The 21,841-nt window shown below is 53.9% G+C and overlaps 1 protein-coding gene across 31 annotated transcripts in view; it reads right to left on the minus strand.

The window, feature by feature from the left end:
* The window catches only part of CSNK1E (casein kinase 1 epsilon), a 36,871-nt gene extending 16,914 nt beyond the window's left edge, over positions 1 to 19,957 (minus strand). For 10 of the 31 annotated variants that reach the window (XM_086402829.1, XM_086402830.1, XM_086402824.1 and 7 more), the window contains exons 1-2: positions 7,933 to 8,094; positions 4,380 to 4,464 (exon numbers count right to left, since the gene is read on the minus strand). In XM_086402829.1, the coding sequence (XP_086258955.1) occupies positions 4,380 to 4,455 (76 nt within the window). In that variant the 5' untranslated portion in view covers positions 4,456 to 4,464; positions 7,933 to 8,094. Of the gene's footprint in view, positions 1 to 4,379; positions 4,465 to 7,509; positions 7,850 to 7,932; positions 8,095 to 19,708 lie in introns of those variants that run through there. The other 21 variants (XM_086402832.1, XM_086402836.1, XM_086402827.1 and 18 more) reach the window with 9 other exon arrangements.
* Between the last annotated feature and the right edge of the window lie 1,884 nt (positions 19,958 to 21,841).

Consider the following 21,841-nt stretch of genomic DNA (forward strand, 5'->3'; position numbering starts at 1 on the left):
GGGTGTTCTCCAGCATTCCCGACTCTACCCACCAGCTGCCAGCAGTCCCCCGACCCTGAGCCAAAACAACCAAAACTGATGTCCCCCGTGTGATAAAATCCGGCAGTCCCACCTCTTGTTGGGACCACTGGTGTATCAGGAAGGACAGAAGAGGACTTGAAGTTGGTGGGGATCTGCACAGAGGCTGCTGCAACTGTCCAGACGACGGTGGCCCCGCTCAGGCAGGGGGCAGGGCCTGGGCGACGCAGGGCCTTCAGCACTTATGATTCAGCAGATTGTGCGGAGAGCAGAGGTGCACGGGGAAGGCCCCTCCCCGAGATGGGGGAGGGGGGGTGAAGGGGAGGGGCCTTTGGGCCCTTACACACCATCCTGCAAGTACTACTGCCTTTATCTCTATTTGACACGTGTGGAAACTGAGACACCAAAGGTCAATCAATGAGCAAACGCTGCACAGCATCCCTGAGCAGGGACCTAAGATGTTAGGCAAAGGCGTATGACTCCTACTACTGCCAAGCTGCCTCCGGGTCCCACCAGCCCCACCAGATCCCCGCACTGCCCCTGAACTCTTACCAGGAAGTTGCAAGTCCTCTCTCTGACCTCCCTTACTTCTCACAGCTGTGGACCTGAGGCTCAGACAGGTTAAGTAACTGGCCTGAGGTCACACAGAACCGGCTGGGGCAGAGCCAGGATCTGAAACTTCATCTCTGGAGCTGCTGCTTTTTTCTCGATTTCAATTCCCTAGCATCTCATTCATCACTCAACAGACACACACTGAGCCCTGAGCCGGCCCCGCCTTGGAGGAGCTCAGCTCACCTTCTGTGGCAATGACAATGGATAACTTTGACTAGGCACAAAGCGCCAGGCGAGGGCAGCAGAGGGGGCCCCTTGGTCGGATACAGCAGTTCTGCAGGGAGGTGGGGCAGGGATGAAACACTCTGGAAAACAAATTTGGACACAGAGAAGGGCTTGGCCCCGGCTAGCCCTTGAGGGTCTGGGACCTTGGCAAGTTCTAGATGGGGAGGAGGATGACCAATCTCACATGGGGGCTCCCTCAGACACTGGCATAATCAGGGACCTGGCTGGACGGAAGGTGGGGATGACGCACACCCCACAATCACCCACTGCAGTGGGCCATCCCCTCCCCATTTGGAACTGAGGCCCAGAGACTAAGAAGAGGTCTAGAGAGTTCCTGAGGGCAGTCGGTCGGCAGCTGGTAGAGTTGGTGGCACAAGCTTGGCCACTAGCAAAGCGGGCCACCCCTGCTGGCCAGCCCCTTGAGATGCCAAGGGCGAGGGAGGAGGGACCTGAAGAGGACCACTACCGGCCAGGAAGCCACATCCACAAATGTGCTTGCCCTCGGTCGATCCTGGAAAGCAGGGCCTGGAGGCCGCGCCCAGCCCCACCTGCAGAGGCCATCTGGAGTCAGGCCCTGGCGCCAGCACCAGCGATGAGAATGTGGCCAGAGCTCTGAACAAAGGGAGCCAGCGAGGCCAGCTGGGCAGGCCCTACAATCCCTGCCACCCCCACGCCAGAGAAAGGGGCCCAGGAAGGAGCTGGCGGGACATTGCACCAGGCCAGGGTCCCCACGGCCTGTGCACCGATGAAGGCTGGACAGTCAGCGGAGAACTGGCTCCTGCACCCCCTGCCCCCACCCCAGCTCAGGCCCAAGGGGACCCAGCTCCTCTGATGGTAGCAAATCCTAACCAAGACTGAGGGCTGGGGGACACCACAAGAAAGCACCACTGCTGGGCTGAGCGCATGCAGAGGGTCTGTGTGCCATGATCTCGCTGCTTCTCGCCACCCTGGTGGCCTCACGACCCCACCTTGCAGACGGAGATGCCAAGGCTGGCAGAGGTCATCCCTTGTCCAAGGGCACACACTAGGTAAAGAAAGGCCAATACCCAGAGCCGGTAGAATGTACTCCAGAGTAAATTGGAGGAGTGAACTCGGACCTAAACTTTAAAATGAACTAGATGAATTCTGGGAATTAAGGCTTCTCTTGGTGGCTCAGATGGTAAGGAATCTGCCTCCAATGCGGGGGACCCAAGTTTGGTCCCTGGGTTGGGAAGATCCTCTAGAGAAGGAAATGGCAACCCACTCTAGTATTCTTGCCTGAAAATCCCATGGACAGAGGGGCCTGGTGGGCTACAGTCTATGGGGTCGCAGAGAGTCAGCACAACTGAGCAAGTCACACAGATGATTACTGGATAAACAGAAGTCCTGTCCCAGGGAGGACCAGGAACACTGGCTTTCTGAATGACCTTGGGTTGCCCTCCGTCTCGGGGCCTCAGTTTCCCTTCTGTACAGAGAAGGCCTGGGACCCAGTGTTGTGCATCTGCCAAAAGCCACCTTGAACCAACGGCTCCAGGCTTCAGTTCTGAGCCCGAAGCTGCCACGATAAGCGGATCCTCTATGTTCACCCCAATTTCACAAACAGAAAGGAGATGGGGTACCTCCCTCTTTCACGGATGAGAATGCTGAGGCTCAGAGAGAGAAAATGACTTATCCCAGGTGTCAAAGCCCATGAGAAATAGACCGGGGACCTGAACTTGCCCCCCACATCCCATCCTTCTTCTCCCCTGCCACTTCACAGGCCTCTGAGTGTCACAGCCTCATTTCCTCATTCCTTCATTTCAGAGGCTTTCACTGAACCCCCACGTGCTGAGCCCTGGGGCAAAAGCATGGAGGCAAGCCAGTGCCCCTCCCCACCCCCAGAGGAGTTCAGAGTGGCAGAGCAAACCTTTCCATCAGCTCCCGCTTGCACTGTCCCCTCCTCCTCTGCCCTGGGCTCTGCAGTGTTTACAGGAGGGTGGTCTACTAGGTACCTGACCGTGACGTGCACATCTGGCTGGCACTTGCCAGTCTACAAGATGCTCTCCTCATGTGCCTCCTGGAAGTCCTTGGTCAGCCAGGCGGCAGCATCACACAAACCTGCTGCATCGCACAGACCTCAGCGACCGCACCAAGCCAGGTCTGACGGCTCCCTCCCATGTTCTGTCCTCTACACTCTTACTCCTTGGAGGGCTATGGGTAGAAAGTCTGCCTTTTCTAGTTGTTTTTTTTTCTTTTCTTTTTTGGCCACACCACCTGGCCCATGGGATCTTAGTGCCCTGAGCAGGGATCGAAACTGCGCCCTTGATAGTGAAGCATGCAGTCCTAACCCCTGGACCTTGTCACCAAGAGAGCGCCTTGTCATTTCTAGTTTTGGAGAGAAGTCTTGGTGGCCAACCTGACCATTCCACCCTGTCTCGATCTGTAAAGCGGGAACAGCTCGGCGTTGTCCCCAGAGGCGGCTGTAAGCAGAGACCACATTCGCACAGGGCTCCCAGCACAAGTACTGCCTGAAGAATGTGGGCATACATGTCTCCCCCGACCTTGATGGAGAAGAAGTGGCTCACTGAGAAGCAGATCTCATACCCCAAGAGGGCAGGGACCCAGACCACTGGGTAAGAGAAACCCTCTGAGGTCTGAAGCAACAAGCCCGGCACACTGACCTGTCAGCTTCCTCCGCTCAGGACAGAACTGACCAACGACTCTTTTTCCAGGAGGGAAACTGAAGCACAGATGCTGGCAAGAGCACAGGGACAGCAATGGGGAGAAACCCCAGGGGCTGCTACCTCACTCTAACAACTCCCACTCCCGATCGACCAACACAGTCTCTCTCTCTGGACCAACAACTGCCAAGGAAGGGTCGCGCCTCCTGATTTCGCCCCCCTCCCCGATCCAGGGCCGCTGAGAAAGTGGCATTCTCCAGGGTCAAGGACAGGGATGAGATGTCAGTGATTTACTCAATCAACAACACGAGACCATGCTCAGCCTTTCAACAGGAAGCACATCCGGGGAGAGAGATTCTAAAAAGTTAAGACCACCGCCGCCGCCCCGCCCCCGCCCCCATGGTTAGTGGGGAGGCTGCATCATTCCAAAGTCTTCCTGGGCTGAATTCCAGGCGGCCGTCTGGCGGGGCAGGCCAAACGGGGGAAGCAACAGCGGCCCAGGCCACTTCTGTCCACCAGCATCCTTTTTCCCAGGAGACAAGACAGGGGTGCTAACCCAGCCTGGGCTTTCCCACGCCCAGATGGAAACCCAGGTCATCTGCAGCTAGAAACCAAGAGTTAAAAATACCTCCTACAACCCAATGGCAGCACTGACATCCCAGCCGCCCACCCTCCTGCCCTGACTGAGGAGGAGTCCCTCGGCCTGCCTCACCCCCAGCCTGCGGCTTCCTCCCCACCTGGGATGGTTCTGGGACAAAACGATCAAAACACGGTACCAGAGTCAGGTTCTAGCTTCAGAGCGTGAAATCTTGGCATCTTTCCTCCGAGTCCCCAGCGCTGTCCCAGGGGCTCCAGATCCACTGAGCTGGAGCCAGAAACACTCACCTAGGTAGATGTCTCCGAAGGACCCGCTCCCGATCTTCCGGCCCAGGCGGTACTTATTCCCCACACGTAGCTCCATGGTTCACTCCTGCAGAGGGAAGCAGAAACACAGGGTCAGAGAGGAGGGGAGCTGGGAAGGGGGTGAGCCCCCAGACCCCACCCCTCCACCACCAAAAAGGTCTGACAAAGCCACAAGAAAAAACTCGGGACACTGGGATCTCCATCCGGCTGGCCTGGAAGGGATTTGGCCTCACTTTGCCTGAGGGCAACCATGTGTCAGGTAGCCCAACAGCTTCCACGGGTGGTGAGGCTATCAGAACAGGTGTCAGTGTCGCCAGGCAGAAGAAGGGGGTTGGAGACAGGGGGCAGGAGGAAAGAGCAAAGCAAGCAGTTCCTCAGGGGACATGCATTTGGGGACCCTCCAATAGGAGTCTCTCAGGGCAGGCTAGTCACAATGGGCAAAGACCCTGAAAGGAAAATCAAGGACAGAGGGGGTGATGGGGAGGGCAGATGCAGAAGCTGATCACCTTGGGGCTGCTGCCATGGCAACCACCTGCTAATTCCAACCTCCAGGGACAGGAGGACAGAGTGAATGGAGGGTGCCCAAAGGAGTTCCTCAGCCCCCTTAGGACGTGGAAATGATGGGGTCCCGGTGACCCCATTCCCACCCCAGGCTTCCAGCACCAAGAACTGAAGGCCAGGTCTCCACAGCCTGGACAGGTCTTCCCAGAGGTAGACTCTGCAAGTGTGCACTGAGCCCCACAAAGAGAGGTTGCCCTAACTCAGGGGGAAGGCCAGAAAGGGGCCCCCTGAACATCCAGCTTCTGGCCTTCTCCCTCTCTCAACCTCGCCAACACCAAGAACCGCAACAGGACTCTGCACGGCCTTCTATGGATAGACAGAGAGTTTGGGGCTGGCTTTCTTCAAGACGAGGAGGGTCTCCTAAGAGAGCCCTGCAGAGCAACCAAGGGGACCAAAGCCAAGTTTTGAGCCGCCCGTCTGCTTCTGTGGGGTGGGAGGAGTCTGGGGGGAGTGCCTATCTGAGCACTTCCCTCCCTGTTGCGCTCCACGCTGGGTGTCCAAGCTTTCCCAAGCTCTCTGAACAGCAGGGACCACCCTGGGAGGGACCCCTCTGCTCTGGCCTGGGGCAAAGGTCTGGGCACTCTCGAGGTTCTGGCCAGCAGAGGAGGAAACTCCAAGGCTGGGAGATGAGGTCTTGCTCTGGGGGGGCCTATGAAATAAGGAGAAGGTTGTGTGGGGGTCGGCTAAAATCACAGAGTGTCTACAAGACAGCCAGTGTAGACAACTAGGAAGGCGGGATGCTCTCTGCAGACAGAGAACTCAAGCCCAGGGAGGTCACGCAGCCTGCCCACCTCCCCTCCAGCAGCAGGTCTCCTACCCTAAGGCCCAGACAGGGCTCCTGCTGCCCTACCTGGCGGCCTCCCACCCACCAGCTCATGCCAGGGCCAGGAGGCCGCACAGGAAGGGGGAAAAACGGCAAAGTCTCAGCCCCTTCCCCACACTAAGGACTACCCAGAAAGCCAGACCCACCTGGGAGGGGAGGTGGGAGGAGAGCTTTCTGCCACAAGGTCGTGGTCACTCTCTGCCCCCCCCGGGGTGGAGGCGAGGAGCCGACAGCTCCTGCCCAGGAGAGACGTCCACCCCAGTGCCAGTTCCCAGGGAGCCGCTGCTAGCCCTTCAGCAGTGGTCACAAGGAAGGAGCCTCCACCCCGCGCCGGCCAAACTCCGGGCTCTCCACCAAGGGCCTCTGCCCACACGCCCCGGCCAGTCTCAGTGGAGGTGCCAGGGCGGCCAGGAGAACCCACTCCACATTTGTGGGAAACTCACCCGCCACACACCTCACACACACACCGTCCTGTGTGGACACTTCAAAGGAAGAAAGAAACGCAGACATGTACCGGGAGCCCCGCTGTGGGGGGGGGGATGGGGTGGGGTGGGGGGACGCGGGTGTGTACACACACAAACACCGCCAACCCCCAAGTCCGTTTTCCGCCAACGCCAATTCAGAGACCACACATGGCAGCCGGGCAAGCCGCAGGTTCGGAAAGGAACATAAATACACCCGCATCCTATATTACATAAATACCCACGCCGGGTTATATAAATACCCGTGCCCTCCCGTCTGGGTGTCTTACATAAATACACCGCACATGACCCCCCCAGCCCCTCCCCACTCACCCGGCTGTCGGCAGAAAAGGGGAGAAGAGAGGGTGCAAACCACTAGCCCTGCAGGCAACCCACCCCCCACCCAGCTCTGTGCTACCACCCAGACCAGCCAGTGTTGCTCCTACACTCCAGGGGCCAAGGCCTCAAGGAGAGCCTAGAGTGTCCCAGCCCTGTCCCCCTCAAAAGCCTCCCAGAGAGCAGAAAGACTTGAGGCGGGAATGGGAGAGGCTTTCCAGTTCTTTGCTGCTTCTTTTTGGGGGGAGGAAGGGGGGGTGGCGCTGGAAGAAATGAAGGGGATAAAAAAGGCGGACGTAAAGATTCCAGAGTTTCAACTGGTTAAGAAAAATGAGACAAACTACCAAGCTGAATGGCACATGGGCAGTCTTCTTACTCCCTGCCCACCTCCCTCCCTGGATCATTAAAATAAAAATTGGAGGGACATCCCAGCCAGCCAGCCAAAGGAGCCCCAAGACACAGGCATTTATTGAACGGGTGCAACTTAAGACACTGGGGATCCCCTGGCCCTGTCCCCAAATCCTTCTCCCCAAAGAAGGCTACTCCAAGAATATATGCAAGAAAACTAAGAGAAAAAGTTGGGGAGGGGGCTCACCCCACTTTGAGTTTGGGTGTGAAGAGCTTGGGAATCTGCTCTCTAAAGACACCCGGGCACAAACATAGTTTTCTCTTCCGCAGGGACTTGCAAAACATGGATTTCTCACAGGCAGAAATGGGAGAATCCGATCTGATAAATAACCCCCACCCCTTTCTTTCTCTCCACAAAGGAAAACAAGAGTCGGTGGCTGGGTGACCACACACCCCATCACCCCAGGGCCCCAAAGCGACCCCATCCAACACGCAGGAGCAGCCCTGCTGACCCCCAGGTCTGGAGCACTCAAGCCAGGAGCGGAGGGGTGGGGGGCGCTGCTAATGGGCTAGTGAAGCCTACCGAAGCCAAGGGTTTGGCTGAGAATCCCGAATCAACAGAATCGGGTGTCCCCGGCACCCCAGTCCCGGACCCCCCCACCTCCGTCAGCGTCCTCAAATCGCAGCCACGGGTGGCCGCCTCGGCCGGCCGGGGCCTTGAAGGGTCCAGCTGGGGAGACAGAGGCGAGCCGGACTTGGGGTGGGGGGCTCCCCTGGGCAAGCCTGCAAAATAGTCACCCTCCTCTCCTTCTCGTCCCCAGCCGCGCCTTTGTCCTCGCCGGGCCGAGCGGGCGGCGCCCGGGCAGCCCCCCCATAGCCGAGTGCGAACGCGTGTGTGTCCGCCCTCTCCCCCCCTCCCTCTCGCGCAAAAACAAAGAGGCGGAGGGAGCCCCGTTTCCCCCCAGGTTTGCGCCCCTCCGCCGGCCCGCGGCCCCCCAATATTTACCCCGCCGGGAAGGCGCCGGTGCCGGGCCGCTGCTCGGGGGGCTGCCGCAGGCGGGGGCGGCCCGCCGGGGCGGATGCCGGAGGATTTGCAGAGCCGCCCGCCGCGCCAGCCTCTCCCGGCCCAGCCGCCGCCGCCGCCGCGCCGCCGCGCCCCGCTCCGCTCGCCCCGGCCGGGTTCAGGATCTGGCTCTCAACGCCGCCGCCGCCGCCACCTCCCTCCTCCGGGCCCTTCTGCCCGACCGCCCCCGCCGCCGGCTCGCGCGCTCCCGCACGGCGCGCGCCCGCCGGCTCCCATTGAGCCCCGGGCCCGCCCGCTGATGTCATCCCCGACCCGCCGCCGCCGCCGCCCCGGAGGATTTAAAGGGCCCGCGCCCCCCCACCCCCCGATCCCGGGGACGCTGGGGGCCCGCAGCCGGGAAACACGGTTCCCCCCACCAGCCTCGCGAGGAGCGCCTTCCAAGGAACCGGGTCTTCCGTGTGGGGCCGGGAAGCGCACACAGACACGAACACCACTGATCCAGTGGGGGGCACAGGTGGAAAAACCTGGGTGGTGGTGGGGAGGAGGAGGCGCCCCAAAAGCTGGGGTCTTCTAGCCCCAGACCGTCCTCTCTCCTCTGCCGGGTTCTGTCTCCTCTCACACCCTAGCAGTGGGCCCCTCCGAAGGCCGGTGTTTATGTGAGTTACTGCAAAAGGAGATTGTTTAGAGAGTTGAGGGCTTACTCCGCCTCGGGGCTCTGAGTGCTGCTGAGCACGCAGGCCAGGTTGACTCAGGGGCCAACTTTTTGACAAGATAGCAAGAGATGGAGGGACATTGACAAAAGGTCCAGAGAGGTAGCCAAGGCTGTGCTGCTTTCTCCCCTCCATAGAAAAACTCAAGTGACCTTTCTCTTCTGCCTTCTTCCTCTTCCCACAGCTCAAACTCGTGGGCACAGAGCTGACCTCAAACCCAATCCCGTCCTCACACGTTTAATGACTGGACCCCACACAGGAATGGCCTGGCACGGGTTGGTTCCTGCCTTCCCTGACCCGGAACCAACACTTGAGTCAGGGTCCCCCAAGTGTTGCACATTTAGCCAAGTTGCCTCCCAGCTCTGGGCCTAGGTTTCCTCACCTGCACCCCTCCCAAGGCCACCAAGAATTAATTAAGGCTTCCTACTGGCTTCCAGAGCAGGGGATGAAAGGGTCCAGGGCAGAGTTATTAACACAATGATATTTACACTGTACCATGCAAAGCTCCAAATTATGACACACAACCATTCATGCACACAACTCTGGCTGTGGACACGCAAAGTGCTAGAGTGCACCGCATCCAATCCCAGAAGCATGGTTGGCGGGAAGAGTCACGTCAATAATAATCGCATCTTCCTTCAAGCCTGAGAACTTAGTCACACAGTCTCCAAACTGGCAGGAGCCCCACAGACTGGTTTCTTTCAGAGCCCAGGAAACCGCAGTCCAGAGAGGGCAAGGGGTTGGCCCAGGGCCACACAGCCCAATATGTCTCTGTTCTCCCATCGGGCCCTGGGAAACTGAGTCTATCACAGTCTCGCTTCCAAGAGCAGGAGAGCGAGGACAAGTCTTCCAGGAGAGGTCTGGGACATTCAACTGGGGACCTGCCCTCAGTGCCACTGTTGCCAGAGGAGAGGGTCACCAGTCAAAAGTGGTAGGCTTTGCCTGGCCTGCGTGGTGCTTTTTGTTGTTATTTCTTTTGCTTTGTTAACTGATTCCCAGAGTTTTAAAATGGAAAGATCTGGGACTTGCCTGGTGGTCCAGTGGTTAAGACTCCATGTTCCCAATGCAGAGGGCACAGGTTCAATCCCTGGTTGGGGAACTAGATCCCACATGCTGCAATGAAAGCTCCCACACACAGCAACCAAGACCTGGCACAGCTAAATAAGTGGATAAATTTTTTAAAAAAGGAAAGATTTTAGATGACAGGTCTGTATTCCCTACTTCTCTTGAAGTACTGGGAGAACTGCCACTCTGGGCCCTTTGGTCACAGCTCAAGGGCCCTGGTTTCCTCAGGTCAGCTTTGTTTTGCCCATTTTGATGACTCCCTCATCTCCTGGAGGCCCCCAATGTGACCTGTAGAAGCCACCCACCAGGCTTGGCTACCAAGGCCCTTCCGTTGTCATCTCTTTCCAACCCAATCTCATCAACCCTGAATCCTGCTTCTAGAGCCCAGGGAGGCCAACCCTGCCTGTGACTGCAGGTTCTCCTGAGTAAGACAAGGTGCCAGGCCTGGGTCCCCAGGCAGAGGGCCTCCCATGGCACTACTAAGCAGGGTGGATACACCACTGTACTCTCCATCCCAGCCAACCATCCCATGCTTCCTACATGGCCCTGTTTCCCAGCCCTCTTTCTCCAAGAAGGGACTGATAATCCCCCACCCCCCACCAGCACCTACTATCTCATTTAGCCCTCTCAATCCTCAGTAGAGGAGATGGAATCCTCCTCTGTCCTTTCCTTGGTTCAGGGAGAAATCTGAGGCTCCTCACCTTTGCCTCCAGGTACACATTAACTAGGGACTTCTCTAGTAGCTCAGACGGTAAGGCATCCGCCTGTAATGCAGGAGACACAGGTTTGATCCCTGGGTCGGGAAGATCCCCTGGAGAAGTAAATGGCAACCCATTCCAGTATTCTTGCCTGAGAATACCATGGACGGAGGAGCCTGGCGGGCTACAGTCCATGGGGTTGCCAAGAGTCGGACATGACTGAGCAACTAACACACACACACACACATTAACAGTCAGATGTCCCAGCTTCCCCTCCCAGTCTTGTCACATGTCCCCTCCCATTCCAAAACCTGTAACTGACCCCCCTCCACACACACACACCACTGTTGATCCTGGTAACCAGTCTTCAGACCCACTCCTTGCCTCAAGGCCTGTCCCCAGCCTCTCCCCCCAGTCCCCACCCAGTCTCTTCCTCGGAAGAATGCTCCCCACACCCCCTTCCAATTAGCTGTTCTGTGGGCCCAAGTTCTCCTCCTTCCTTCTCCCCTCTGACACCACCCATGAGTCCTTTTAAAGGACTTTGCCTCTCAGCTCTCAGAAGAAAACTGAGGGGCCAAAAAACCCAGCCAAGGTGGGGAGGTGATTCAAAGGTGATTCAAAGGGAGTTCTGTCTAGCAGCCTTTGGGCCTGAGGCTGGGTTCCAGACTGGATTCTCAATGGTTCCTCCCAGGACTTGTCTCCCAACTTTAAAGCCCAAGGGTGTGTCAGGCTGGAGTTCCCCTAGCCCCCCTCCCTCCCCTTCCCTCACCAACCCACCCTCCGAGAAGATGCAATCAGGCCTGGGACAGTAGGTGTCAGTGAGGAGCTAATCACTGAGTCCAGCTCTGGGTTTCAGCTCCTCTGTACTGGGTCAGGGGCAGCCATTCCTGAGAGCTTGAACTTTTTCTGGTAACCCAGAGCACTGGGCTGGGAAGCTTGTGGTGCCCAGTGATGAGAAGAAAGATTTCAGTATCACCCCCAAAGCACCTGCAACCTGAATCTTGGGGCAGGGGGAGGTCACTGTAGATTTACCACGCAGCAGGGAGGATCCTTAAAATGACCCTACATAGGACTTCCCTGGTGGTCCAGTGGTTAAGACTTAAGAGCTTGCAATGCAAGGGATGAGGGTTTGATCCCTGGTCAGGGAACTGAAATCCCACATGCTGTGCTGCATGGCCAAGAAAATATTGAAAAAGTGAATTATGGGGGCTTCCCTGGTGGCTCAGTGGTAACGAATACACCTACCAATGAAGGAGACACAGTTTGATCCCTGATCTGGGAAGATTCCACATGCCGCAGAGCAACTAAGCCTGTGCACCACAACTTTTGAGCCCGTGCTCTAGAGCCGGGGAGCCGCAACTACTGAAGCCCAGGTGTCCCTGTGCTCTGCAAGAGAAGTCACTGCAATGAGAAGCCCACACACCACCACAGCTAGAGAGTAACCCTCACTCTCTGCAACTAGAGGAAAGCCCACGCAGCAAGGAAGACCCAGCACATCCAACAATAAATAAATAAAATTGTTTTTAAAAAAGGAATTAAAAAAAAAAAAGAACCATTAAAAAAAAAAATGACCCTACACAATCTGTCCCACAAGGCTGTCCCAAAGCCTCAGGATCTCAGGCCTGGCTCTCCAGCTGCCAAGGACGTGTTTCCCGCAGGGATTAGCCTCCCTCGCTCAGGTCAGGACCTTCAAGTCCCTTTCACAGGGAGGCCTTCCAGTCCTGATATAAGATCCACCCCCCACCCCCCACCCTCCTCCAGACACTGCCTCCCTCTCCCTCTCCTTTTCTGCTTTGTTTTGTTTCCTGGCACTTTGTTGTCCAGTCACTAAGACGTATCTGACTCTTTGCGATCCCATGGACTGCAGTACACCAGGCTTCCCTGTCCTTCACCATCTCCCAGAGCTCGCTCAAACTCATGTCCATCGAGTTGGTGATGCCATCCAACCATCTCATCCTCTGTCGCCCCCTTCTCCTCCTGCCCTCAATCTTTCCTAGGATCAGGGTCTTTCCCAGCGAGTCCTGGAATTTATCACTATCTACCTTATTCTACATGGTATTTATTTGATGTGGCTTTTTTTTTTTTGGTCCGCCTCCCCCACTGGAATATCAGAAGGCAGGGAGTTAAAGCTCTCTGGGGGCATCACTAGGTCACCAGGATCAAGACTAATATCCTTCAGAAACACAGGAGGGATTTAACAAATACGTGCTGAAGGAGTGAATGGTTGGATTGTGAAAGGGCGGCCTTCACTAGCTCTGAGAATACACTAAGAGCTATCACTTACTGAGCACCTACTGTGTGCCAGGCCCTCCCTGAGCCCTGTTACCTGCATTCAATCTTCACGTGTATCCTCCGCAGAGATAGTGGCCTGGCAGAGCCTATGCTCTTAATCACCTTGCCGAGGCTGGTGGAGAACACAGCTCCGGGACAGGACCCTGGCCCCCTCCATCAGACCACTAAGCCCCTCTACCCGAGAATCAATTCTGGGACCCAGTGGAGAGACAGGGGGCCTCATGGGGCTCATTTACTCCAACTCCATCATTTCACAGGCAGAGAGCCTGGGGCTCAGGGAGTCTTGCTCAAGGTCACAGAGGGAGTCTGAGACAGTAGCCCACAGTGGTTAAAAACCTGACTTTGATACTTTTGAATTGTGTGACCCTAGGAAGATTCCTTTAACTCTCTGAGTCTCATTTGTAAAGTGGAGATAATACAGATGGGCATGCACAGAAACACCTTAGTGCAGAAAAAGTCCAGAATAAGAGGAAGATGCTGATGCTATTGATTGCTCTGAGGAGCAGTTAGGGAGCAAACAGGCCTGTCCTGGATCCCTTCTTCTTTCCTTACCTTACCTCCCCCTAGAGGGGCCTCCACCAATCTCTTTGGGGTGGGTGGGCTGGAAGGATGCAAGCCTAGCTGGGCCCAGGTGAGCCACTGGCCCTGCCCACTCTGTCTACATCTGTGTTCTTGCTTCTAGGAGAAGTTCATCTGGGGTCCTCCTACTAGTGTCTTTCCCAAGACCCCCGAGGGTCAGTGGCCCACGTAGGCTCTGCTCTCAGAGGTTGTCCTGCATGCTAGCCTAAAAATGCTGCCTTATTCCATTCACCCTGGCCCTTTGCCCCAGACCCTTCCAGGACGTCCCTCTCACCCCGCCCGCCCCACCCCCCCCTGCCCCGGCTGCTGCTACAGTGATGCCCTGCCCTAGCCTGCCCTCTCCAGGTTCCACTGCTTTTCCACGCTTCTTCTGGGTGACCTCACCACATCGTCATGACTAGTCAGGTCATTCCGGCAGTGATTCCTCCCTCCTCTGCCAGCTTCAGCCAAGAGGCAGCAGGGCAGGGCAGCAAGAGGCCTGGACCGGGGCCAGGAGGCCTGAACTTCAGTGGGACCTTGGAGAATTCACAGCCCCCCTCCAGAGGGCTGGACAAGGAGACCTGTAAGGCTCTTTCTTCAGTCTTCCTGTCCGTAAACTCAAGGCTGGACCGGGTGGGGAATGGCCTACACACTCCACATCCGGGCACTCTGTTAAGAAATACCTGAGGTCACACACATCTGGGCCCAGTGGGAAAGGGTTCTCTTCCCATCACCACCCCCATATTCAAAACACGTGCACTTCCTGTCAGCTCTGCCTCCCAACTGTGTTCTGAACCTGGCTTGAATTACTTGGACCCTACACTGGTCTGTTAATGCTGAAGTTGTGTCCCTCTGCTACTGAAAATACATCACAGCTCCTTCTAGCCGCGTGAAATCCACGTCCTCTCCCAGGCCTGCCACGATCTGGCCCCAATTTGCCTTTCAGGTCTCACCCTGAAACCCTCTCCTCCTTGTCTTTCCTTTTTGTCACACCTCAGGGCCCCTCACCCTCCCGCTCCTTCTGCCTACAATGATCTCCCCCACCCAGGTCTTCAGTGACTGCCTCCTACTCATGATTCAACACCCAACTCAAAAGTCACCTCCTCACAGAGGCCTTCCCTGATCACACAATCTAAAGCAGGCCACCCTGGTTTGCTGGATCACCCTGACTTTCTTGTCTTTACGGAACTTGCTGGAGGCTGAACACATAAGCTTGTTTATTTTTAATGCTCGTGAACATAATCTCCTAGAGAAAGGACCCCTCCTGTAACAGGCTGCTCCAGTGGGCCCTTAGTTGGTATTGGGTGTCCATAAATACTTGTGCAATGAGCGAACTCTGCCCGGGTGTGTGGTCGTGGGGGTGGAGGCGGGGCCGGGCACTTTCCATCCCTGGGCCAGATGTGGCCTCACAGCCTCCCCTCAGGGACAGGCCTGTGGTCTCTCCTCACCCTCTCCCTGCCTTCTTGTGGTGGGCTCTAGCCCGCCCTTCGGCAAGGGCACACCCTCTCAGCATTTCCTATGCTGCTGTCTTCTTAAGGGAAATCGACTCCCAGAGGAGTTAGGAATGTCTGCCACGTGTCCCAAAGGCAGAGTGAGCACTAAAAATACCCCAGCATCACCAAAGGACCACATCACCCTGCCTCTAGCCCCACCCTCATCCACTTCCTTCCAACAACTCAGCCTGTCCCCTGGCCGCCCCTCTGGGCTCACCTGGCCCCTGTGAACAAGGCACAACCTCCCTTGTTCACACTGCTGTTGACTCTCTCCAAAACTCGCGCCTTCCATCCTCGGGGAATCCAAGGAATCCCGTCCCCAGGATACACAACCACTCATTAGCCAGGCCACGGGAATTACGATGATTGCCATGGCTAATAATCCCAATTCCCACAGCACTTCTCAACTCAGCATAGTTGCTGCGACTCATCATGTCTTCACTGTGTCACATGTCTGTCCACAAACATTTCCTGATGCCAACTTCTCTCAGGGCCTGAGAGATGCTCACCGGACTCTGCTCACCAGGAGTTGAAAATCCGCTGGGGGGAGGCTAGGTGTACCAAAGAAAAAAGATGGACTAACAATGCCAGACATATCCACGTGGCCTGCAGTCGGCAGAGGCACCAAATGGTGGCCAGCCGTCCCCTGGCCCTCCACTGGGGCGTTCTATGAGATGTACTAGGAGAAGTTCTGGGTTTTCTTAACTTCAAGTGAGGTGCTGCACACATAGAGCATCCAGACAAGTCCCTGAGTCTCCTTCTAAGCACACTGAGCCCCAGCCCTTTCAGTGACTCAGGAGTTGCCATTGGTGAGGGTGGGGGGAGGTGGGACTTGAAAGTGGATAGGATTTGAGGGTGGCGACGAGACAGAAGCTAAAAAAGAACAGCCCAGGTGAATGCCCTATGGAAGGAACCTCAGATATTTGGGGGTTGGGGAGCAGACCAGTCAAATGGCACCCAGTCAAATCTCCCTCTGGGGAGAAGGTGGAGGTCAGCAGGGTCTCCAAACCAAAACAGCTAAATAGGGGATTTATCCACTGTTAGCTCAGAGCAGCTTCACGTTTTACACATAGGTGAAAAGGAGAGGGAGGAGTTGAACTAGCAAACTGACATTTATTGGATACACAACATGCCCGTGGCCGCACTAGGCGCTCGTGATTGAACCTGGTTGAATTCTACAATCCTGGGAGCTGGAGATGACCCCACCTGTTTCACAGCTCAAAACTCGAGAGTCCAGGAGAATCTGACCTAATGTTCATAAAGGCTATGAAAGGCTCAGTTTACCCTCCCAGATCCACTCTGGAAAGTGAAAGTGCTCAGTCATGTCCGACTCTTTGCCACCCCATGGACTGTGTAGCCTACCAGGCTCCTCTGTACATGGGATTTTCTAGGCAATAGTACTGGACTGGATTGCCATTTCCTTCTCCAGGGGATCTTCCCAACCCAGGGATTGAACCCAGGTCTCCCACGTTGTAGACAGACGCTTTACTGTCTGAGCTACCAGGGAAGCCCAGATCCACTCTGGAGCCCCACCCTATCCTCGGGGACTGGGCCCCAGTCTGCCTTTGTCTCCCTCGGGCCAACTTGGACCTGCCCACGTATCTCAGGCCCCCACTAAATGAGTCTGCTCACCCACTCTGGAAGCATCCAGGGGATTCTGGGGCCCACTAAGGTGGTTATGTCCAAAGTAGATACCTGTTCATGCAGTGATCCACTGGGGTGTGGGAAGAGAAAAAATGGAATTTGTATTCTTAATCACCTGAGCCTTCTAAACATTCTATTTTATTTTTATTTATTTATTTTTGGCCATGCTGGGTGGCTTGTGGGATCTTAGTTCCCTGACCCAGTGATTGAACCTAAGCCCTTGACAATGGAAGTGTGGAGTCCTAACCACTGGATCACCAGGGAATTTCCTAAGTATTCTAATTTAATGTTTGTTTTATAATGCACACATTGGGGCTTCCCCAGTGGCTCAGCAGTAAAGAATCCGCTTGTAAATCAGGAGCTTCAGGAGACAGGGGTTCGATCCCTGGGTCAGGAAGATCCCCTGGAGGAGGGCAACCCACTCCAGTATTCTTGCCTGGAGAATCCCATAGACAAAGGAGCCTGGCGGGCTACAGTCCATAGGGTAGCAAAGAGTCAGACACGACTGAAGAGACAGTGCGCATAGCACACACACATGCATTAACACAGAGAATATATATATACACACACACTTAAGTTGTAACAAACAGACATACATTTAAATACAAAAGCCATGTTCAAAATTATCTGTACAGACTGGGTATGCAGCCAAAGTCTGCATTAGTGTTTAGGAGCCCTGCAATGCGTTCTCACTTGAGAGGCAGTGATGGTAGAGACCCTGCTTCAACGAGTTGGATTCAAGTCCTCCATCAGCTACTTCTGGGCTGTGTGGCAGGGTGAGTTTATAAAACCTTCCGAAGCCTCATTTCATCATCTCAGGGATTGGTGTGGTAATAGCACTCAAGTGGATTAAAAGAGGTGATGGACCAAAAGTCTGTAGCCAGAGCCTGACACATATTGATATGTGCAGTTATGACCAACTCAGTTACAGGAAGCAGAGCCAGGCTTGGTCTGGGCCTTGGGATGAGCCCTGCTCTGATGGAGTGTGTCAGTTGCAGACTCAGAACCCAGAATGAGTCATTAGAAATCAGTGTGACCAGGGTTAAGGACATCAACAGGACATCAGCAGGATATTGACATCCCAGAAAGCCCTGATGGTCCAGGCAGAAGATGACAACAGGTGTGCATCAAATCAGACACCATTGTAGGCTAAAGAGGCAGAGGTAATGGGAACCAACACTTGAGTTAGCATGGCCAGGATTGAATCCTGGCTCCATGTGAGTAATTTATTTAACTTTTTGTGCCTCAGTTTCACCATCTGTAAAATGGGAACAATAAGGGGACAATTTCATAGTATGGCTCAAAAGCACTTAGAAAAAGAGGCTGGTAAACCTCTTGAGAGGACAAGAGGCTCTCAACAAGTCTTAGTTCTCAAGTTCTGTGAATTGGAAGGCGACTTCCCCGATTCTGCTTCAGAACATCAGAGATCCCTGACACCCTCGTTATTGTCCTGGAGTGACAGGCCTGGCAAAAACAGACAGCCTCAAGGGAATTCCCCTAATGGTCCAGTGGTTAGGACTCTGCGTGTCTACTGCTGGGCCCTGGGGGATTTGATTCCTGATCAGGGAACTTAGATCTCGAAAGCTCCGCGGCTTGGCCAAAAAAGAATAAAGAAAAGAGAAAGCCTCAGAGGATTGTAGACCCTCAGTACAAGATTTTCTTAGTCCTCAGGAGTTCCTGCCAGGATTCAGAGTCCTTCTCATCCAGTGGGAGCGGGCTGTCAGGGCACATTATGGGAGAGCCAAATTAGAAACACAGAACAGAATGTCCCAGGTCAGGAAACAGATGATTCGGAGAGTATGGATTTCCCACTCTAACTGAAGTGTGGCCACAGCCTAGTGAAGCTGACAAGTCCCAGACCCCATCCCCCTGAAGATGGCTAGGGGTCAAGAAGATGAGGGGCTCAGAGTAAGGGTGTATGACCAGAGACAGACTATGTCCCTGAAAGTGGAAGGAGGCCCTGGCTAGCTGTGGATAGGCAGGCCTGGCAGTGGGTACTAAGTAGGTAGGTGAGGAGTTATTCTCCCCATTTGACAGATGAGAAAACGGAGGCTCGCAGAACAGAGACATCTGTTTTCTCTAAGCACAACTTAGCCTGGTATAAGTGCAGCTGGTGACTCAGCCCACACTGAGTAGTCTCTGGTGTGGAGGCCCCTGAGGGTATTAGGAGCCTGGGACTCCACATGTACTCTGTTACTGCTGCCTGTGTGGATCCTGAACAAATCACCTGTGCTCAAGCCTCAGTTTCCTCATCTGTACAAGGGGCTGACGACTAAGCTCCACCTCTGCCCACTCTACTTTTCTTGCAATCCGCTCACTCTGAACTCTTTCCAGAAGCTGAGGAGCTGAACCCAAGGAGGTGGCTGGAGGTTGCCAGCAGGGCCTTAGGGGCCCTGTCTGTGCCTGTCCCAAACACAGTGGATGGCCATGCCCATCTTTCCCAGACCCAGAGGCCTCTCCATTCTGAGGTTTTCCCCAAGAACCCATCCTCCATCCCCAACTCTTCCTCTACTCCACTCATTGAGCAGTTTCCACTCGTCCAAATCCCTCCTCCAACCTCACAAACAAGTGGACCCTTTTTCTGCTGGAACCATGGGAGCTGGGTGGGAGATGGGGATTGTCTACATAAATTAGCTCACTTAATCCTCACAATACCCTGGGGAAACAGATTTATGTAGCCATTTCTCAGATGTGGAAACTGATGCTTAGAGAAAGCAAAGATCTTTCCCAAGACTCCTTTGTTGAAGGCCTCCTTGACCTAGAGCCCATGTTCTTTCTATTATACATCTCTGTCCCCCCTTCTAATCCTTCCTCCAAGTGTTCAGAATGGTACCCAACTACGGCCCATCCTTCAAATGTAACATTATGCAGCCATTAAAAATAATGATTATACATATTGGAATGACTAATAACAACACAAGAAAATGCATATGACACAATGTTAAGAAGGGAAGACACAAAACCTGTAAATACAGTATGATAAAGTTGCATTACAATGATTGCCTCTAGAAAAAAGATTGAAAGGAAATACATCAAAATAGCCACAGTTGTTTTGCTTGTGTGTTAGTACCATGGGTGATTTCTTTCCTACTTTTATCCAGTTGCCAAACAATCAGTGTCTGTTACTTTTACAACAAAGAAAAGATACTGTGTAAAAAAATAATAATTTGTGGTTGAAATATTTGGAAATCTGCTGTTTCCCCGTCAGCTTCCCCTCCTTCAAATCCCTCCAAAGGCTACGCTTTCAGTACACCGTGACTATAAACAAGAGATAGGTAGTTTGGGGAGAAACCAGTACCTCCTCGCACGCCGGACCAGCTCCGCTCTTAGACCAGGCTCTTCTGGGTCCAGTGAAGACTCCCACCCCAGACCCTCCTCTTAGCTCCCCCGGTTGGAGCTCCTGCGGACGCTCACCTGACACTCGTGGGCTGGCCTCCGATGCCAGATGCGCACACCTGTCCCTCCAGGTGAGGACTCTGCGAGCGCGCCGCGCGCAGGAAGGAGGGAGCCGGCCAGGGGCGGGGCCGTGACGTCACCAGATCGGTCCCGCCCCCGACTTCCCGGCCACTCCCCCGCTTCCAGGCCCGCGGGGATTCGTGATTCTCGTGTTTGCGGGGTGAGGTGAGGGGACACTTCCCCCGACACGCACACCTCATTCGGACTGGGCCCCCAGCCATCCATCAGCGGTGCCTCCAAAGTGCGACCCTCGGGGGTGGGCGGACTGAGAGGGGAGGTCCCACCACCACCCCCAAATCCCTCTGCTAACACAGAACTGCGGAGTTCTCAGATTTCAGGTTCACGTCAGCTGGGGTAAGGAGTGATCGAAGGGACGGGGGTAGCCTGTGATTCCCCCCGAGTATTTTCTTCATTTCCTACCCCGCTCTCCGTACTACCCTCTGACCCCATCTCCTGCTAAGGGTGTGCGTGAACGGCCAAGAAGGGTGATTCCAGCTCTTGGGTATCAGGGAAAATTACCTGCCATCTGACACCCATAGTCAGAAACTGTTTCCATCTTCTTTGTATGATCAGAGCCTGTTTATATTTGGCAAAGTTCAGTGTTGAAAATTCTAGCAAAACGGTGGCAAAAATCAAGAGCACCACCGGGTTCACCTCTCCAAGCCCTTTGAAAATGTGCTGGCCCTTGGGCTCCGTGATTTCATTCTGAAAATCTATCTTGAGGAAGTCATTCAGGCATACGTGTCCCCTGTGGTGTTCCTTATTGTGGTGAACTTGGAACTAGTTCAAGTGTCCAACACTCGGCTCAGGTGAACAGCACAAACACACAATCGAATATTATGCAACCATTGAAGAGTTGTGTTTACAAACAGCTAAGCATACAAGGAAATATGTTAAAATATTAAGAGAATAAAAGCAGGCTGTAAGTGAGTGGTGACAGCAGGCTTAGTTGTACTTTAAAGCCAAACACAATTTCCTGCATGGGAAAGAAAGCTTAAAGAAAAAGTTCACTGTGGTTCTTTCTGGGTAGGAGCACTATGAAGCTTGTTTTTTATCCTTGTTTCCGGTATTTCATCTAATAGGATCATTTCACTTTTATAAAGTCCCTCTATCTCTTTCTTAAATAGTTCCCATTAATTGAGCACTTCCTATAATTTAGAATAAGCCCCTTTCATGCAATCCTTGCAATAGTCCTGAAGAAGCAATGAGTAGTCTCTCCCTCCCACCAGGAAGCCTCGAGGCTAGCGTGACCCTGGTAGGACCCTGGGGTGGCGTGAGAGGTGGGGCACAGACACAGCTTCGGGGAGACCAAGCTCTGAGGTTGACAGGTCAGATATTTCAGCCTCCGCAGTTAATTTTATAGCCTTAATGTATTCTTCTGATTATAAAAGCAGCATCTATGTTTTTACAGAAAATTGAGAGTAAGCAAAATGCAGAGAAGAAAAGTCAATCCTTTCACCGCCTTATCTTTTATTATGGAAATTTTAAATAATACTAAAAGGTAGAGGGGATATAGTATAATCAACCCATATACCCAATACCAATTTTCAATAAATATCAACATTTTTTATTCTTGTTTTATCTACCCCCCCACATTAAAAAAAATTATTGGCATATAGTCGATGTACAATGCTGTGTTAGTTTTAGGTGTACAGCAGAGTGAATCAGTTATGTGTATATAGATATATCCACTCTTTTAAAAAATTCTTTTCCCATATGTGCCATTACAGAGGACTGAGTAGAGTTCCCTGTGCTATGCAGTAGGTACTGATTAGTTACTTATTTTATATACAGTAATATGTATGTGTCAATCCCAACCGCACATACATTTTTTTAAAGAAAAATACAGAGATCATATTTCACCTATAAATACTTTGATAATTATCTCTAACAGATAAGGAATTTGTTAAAAAACAAAACATAGGCCCACACACAACTATTAGAACAGCTGTTGAAAATAATACATTTATTTTGT

The sequence above is a fragment of the Bos grunniens genome, chromosome 5 (genome assembly GCF_055505025.1).
Source record: "Bos grunniens cultivar Pamir isolate PY7600 chromosome 5, Bosgru_T2T1.0, whole genome shotgun sequence".
NCBI lineage: Eukaryota > Metazoa > Chordata > Mammalia > Artiodactyla > Bovidae > Bos > Bos grunniens.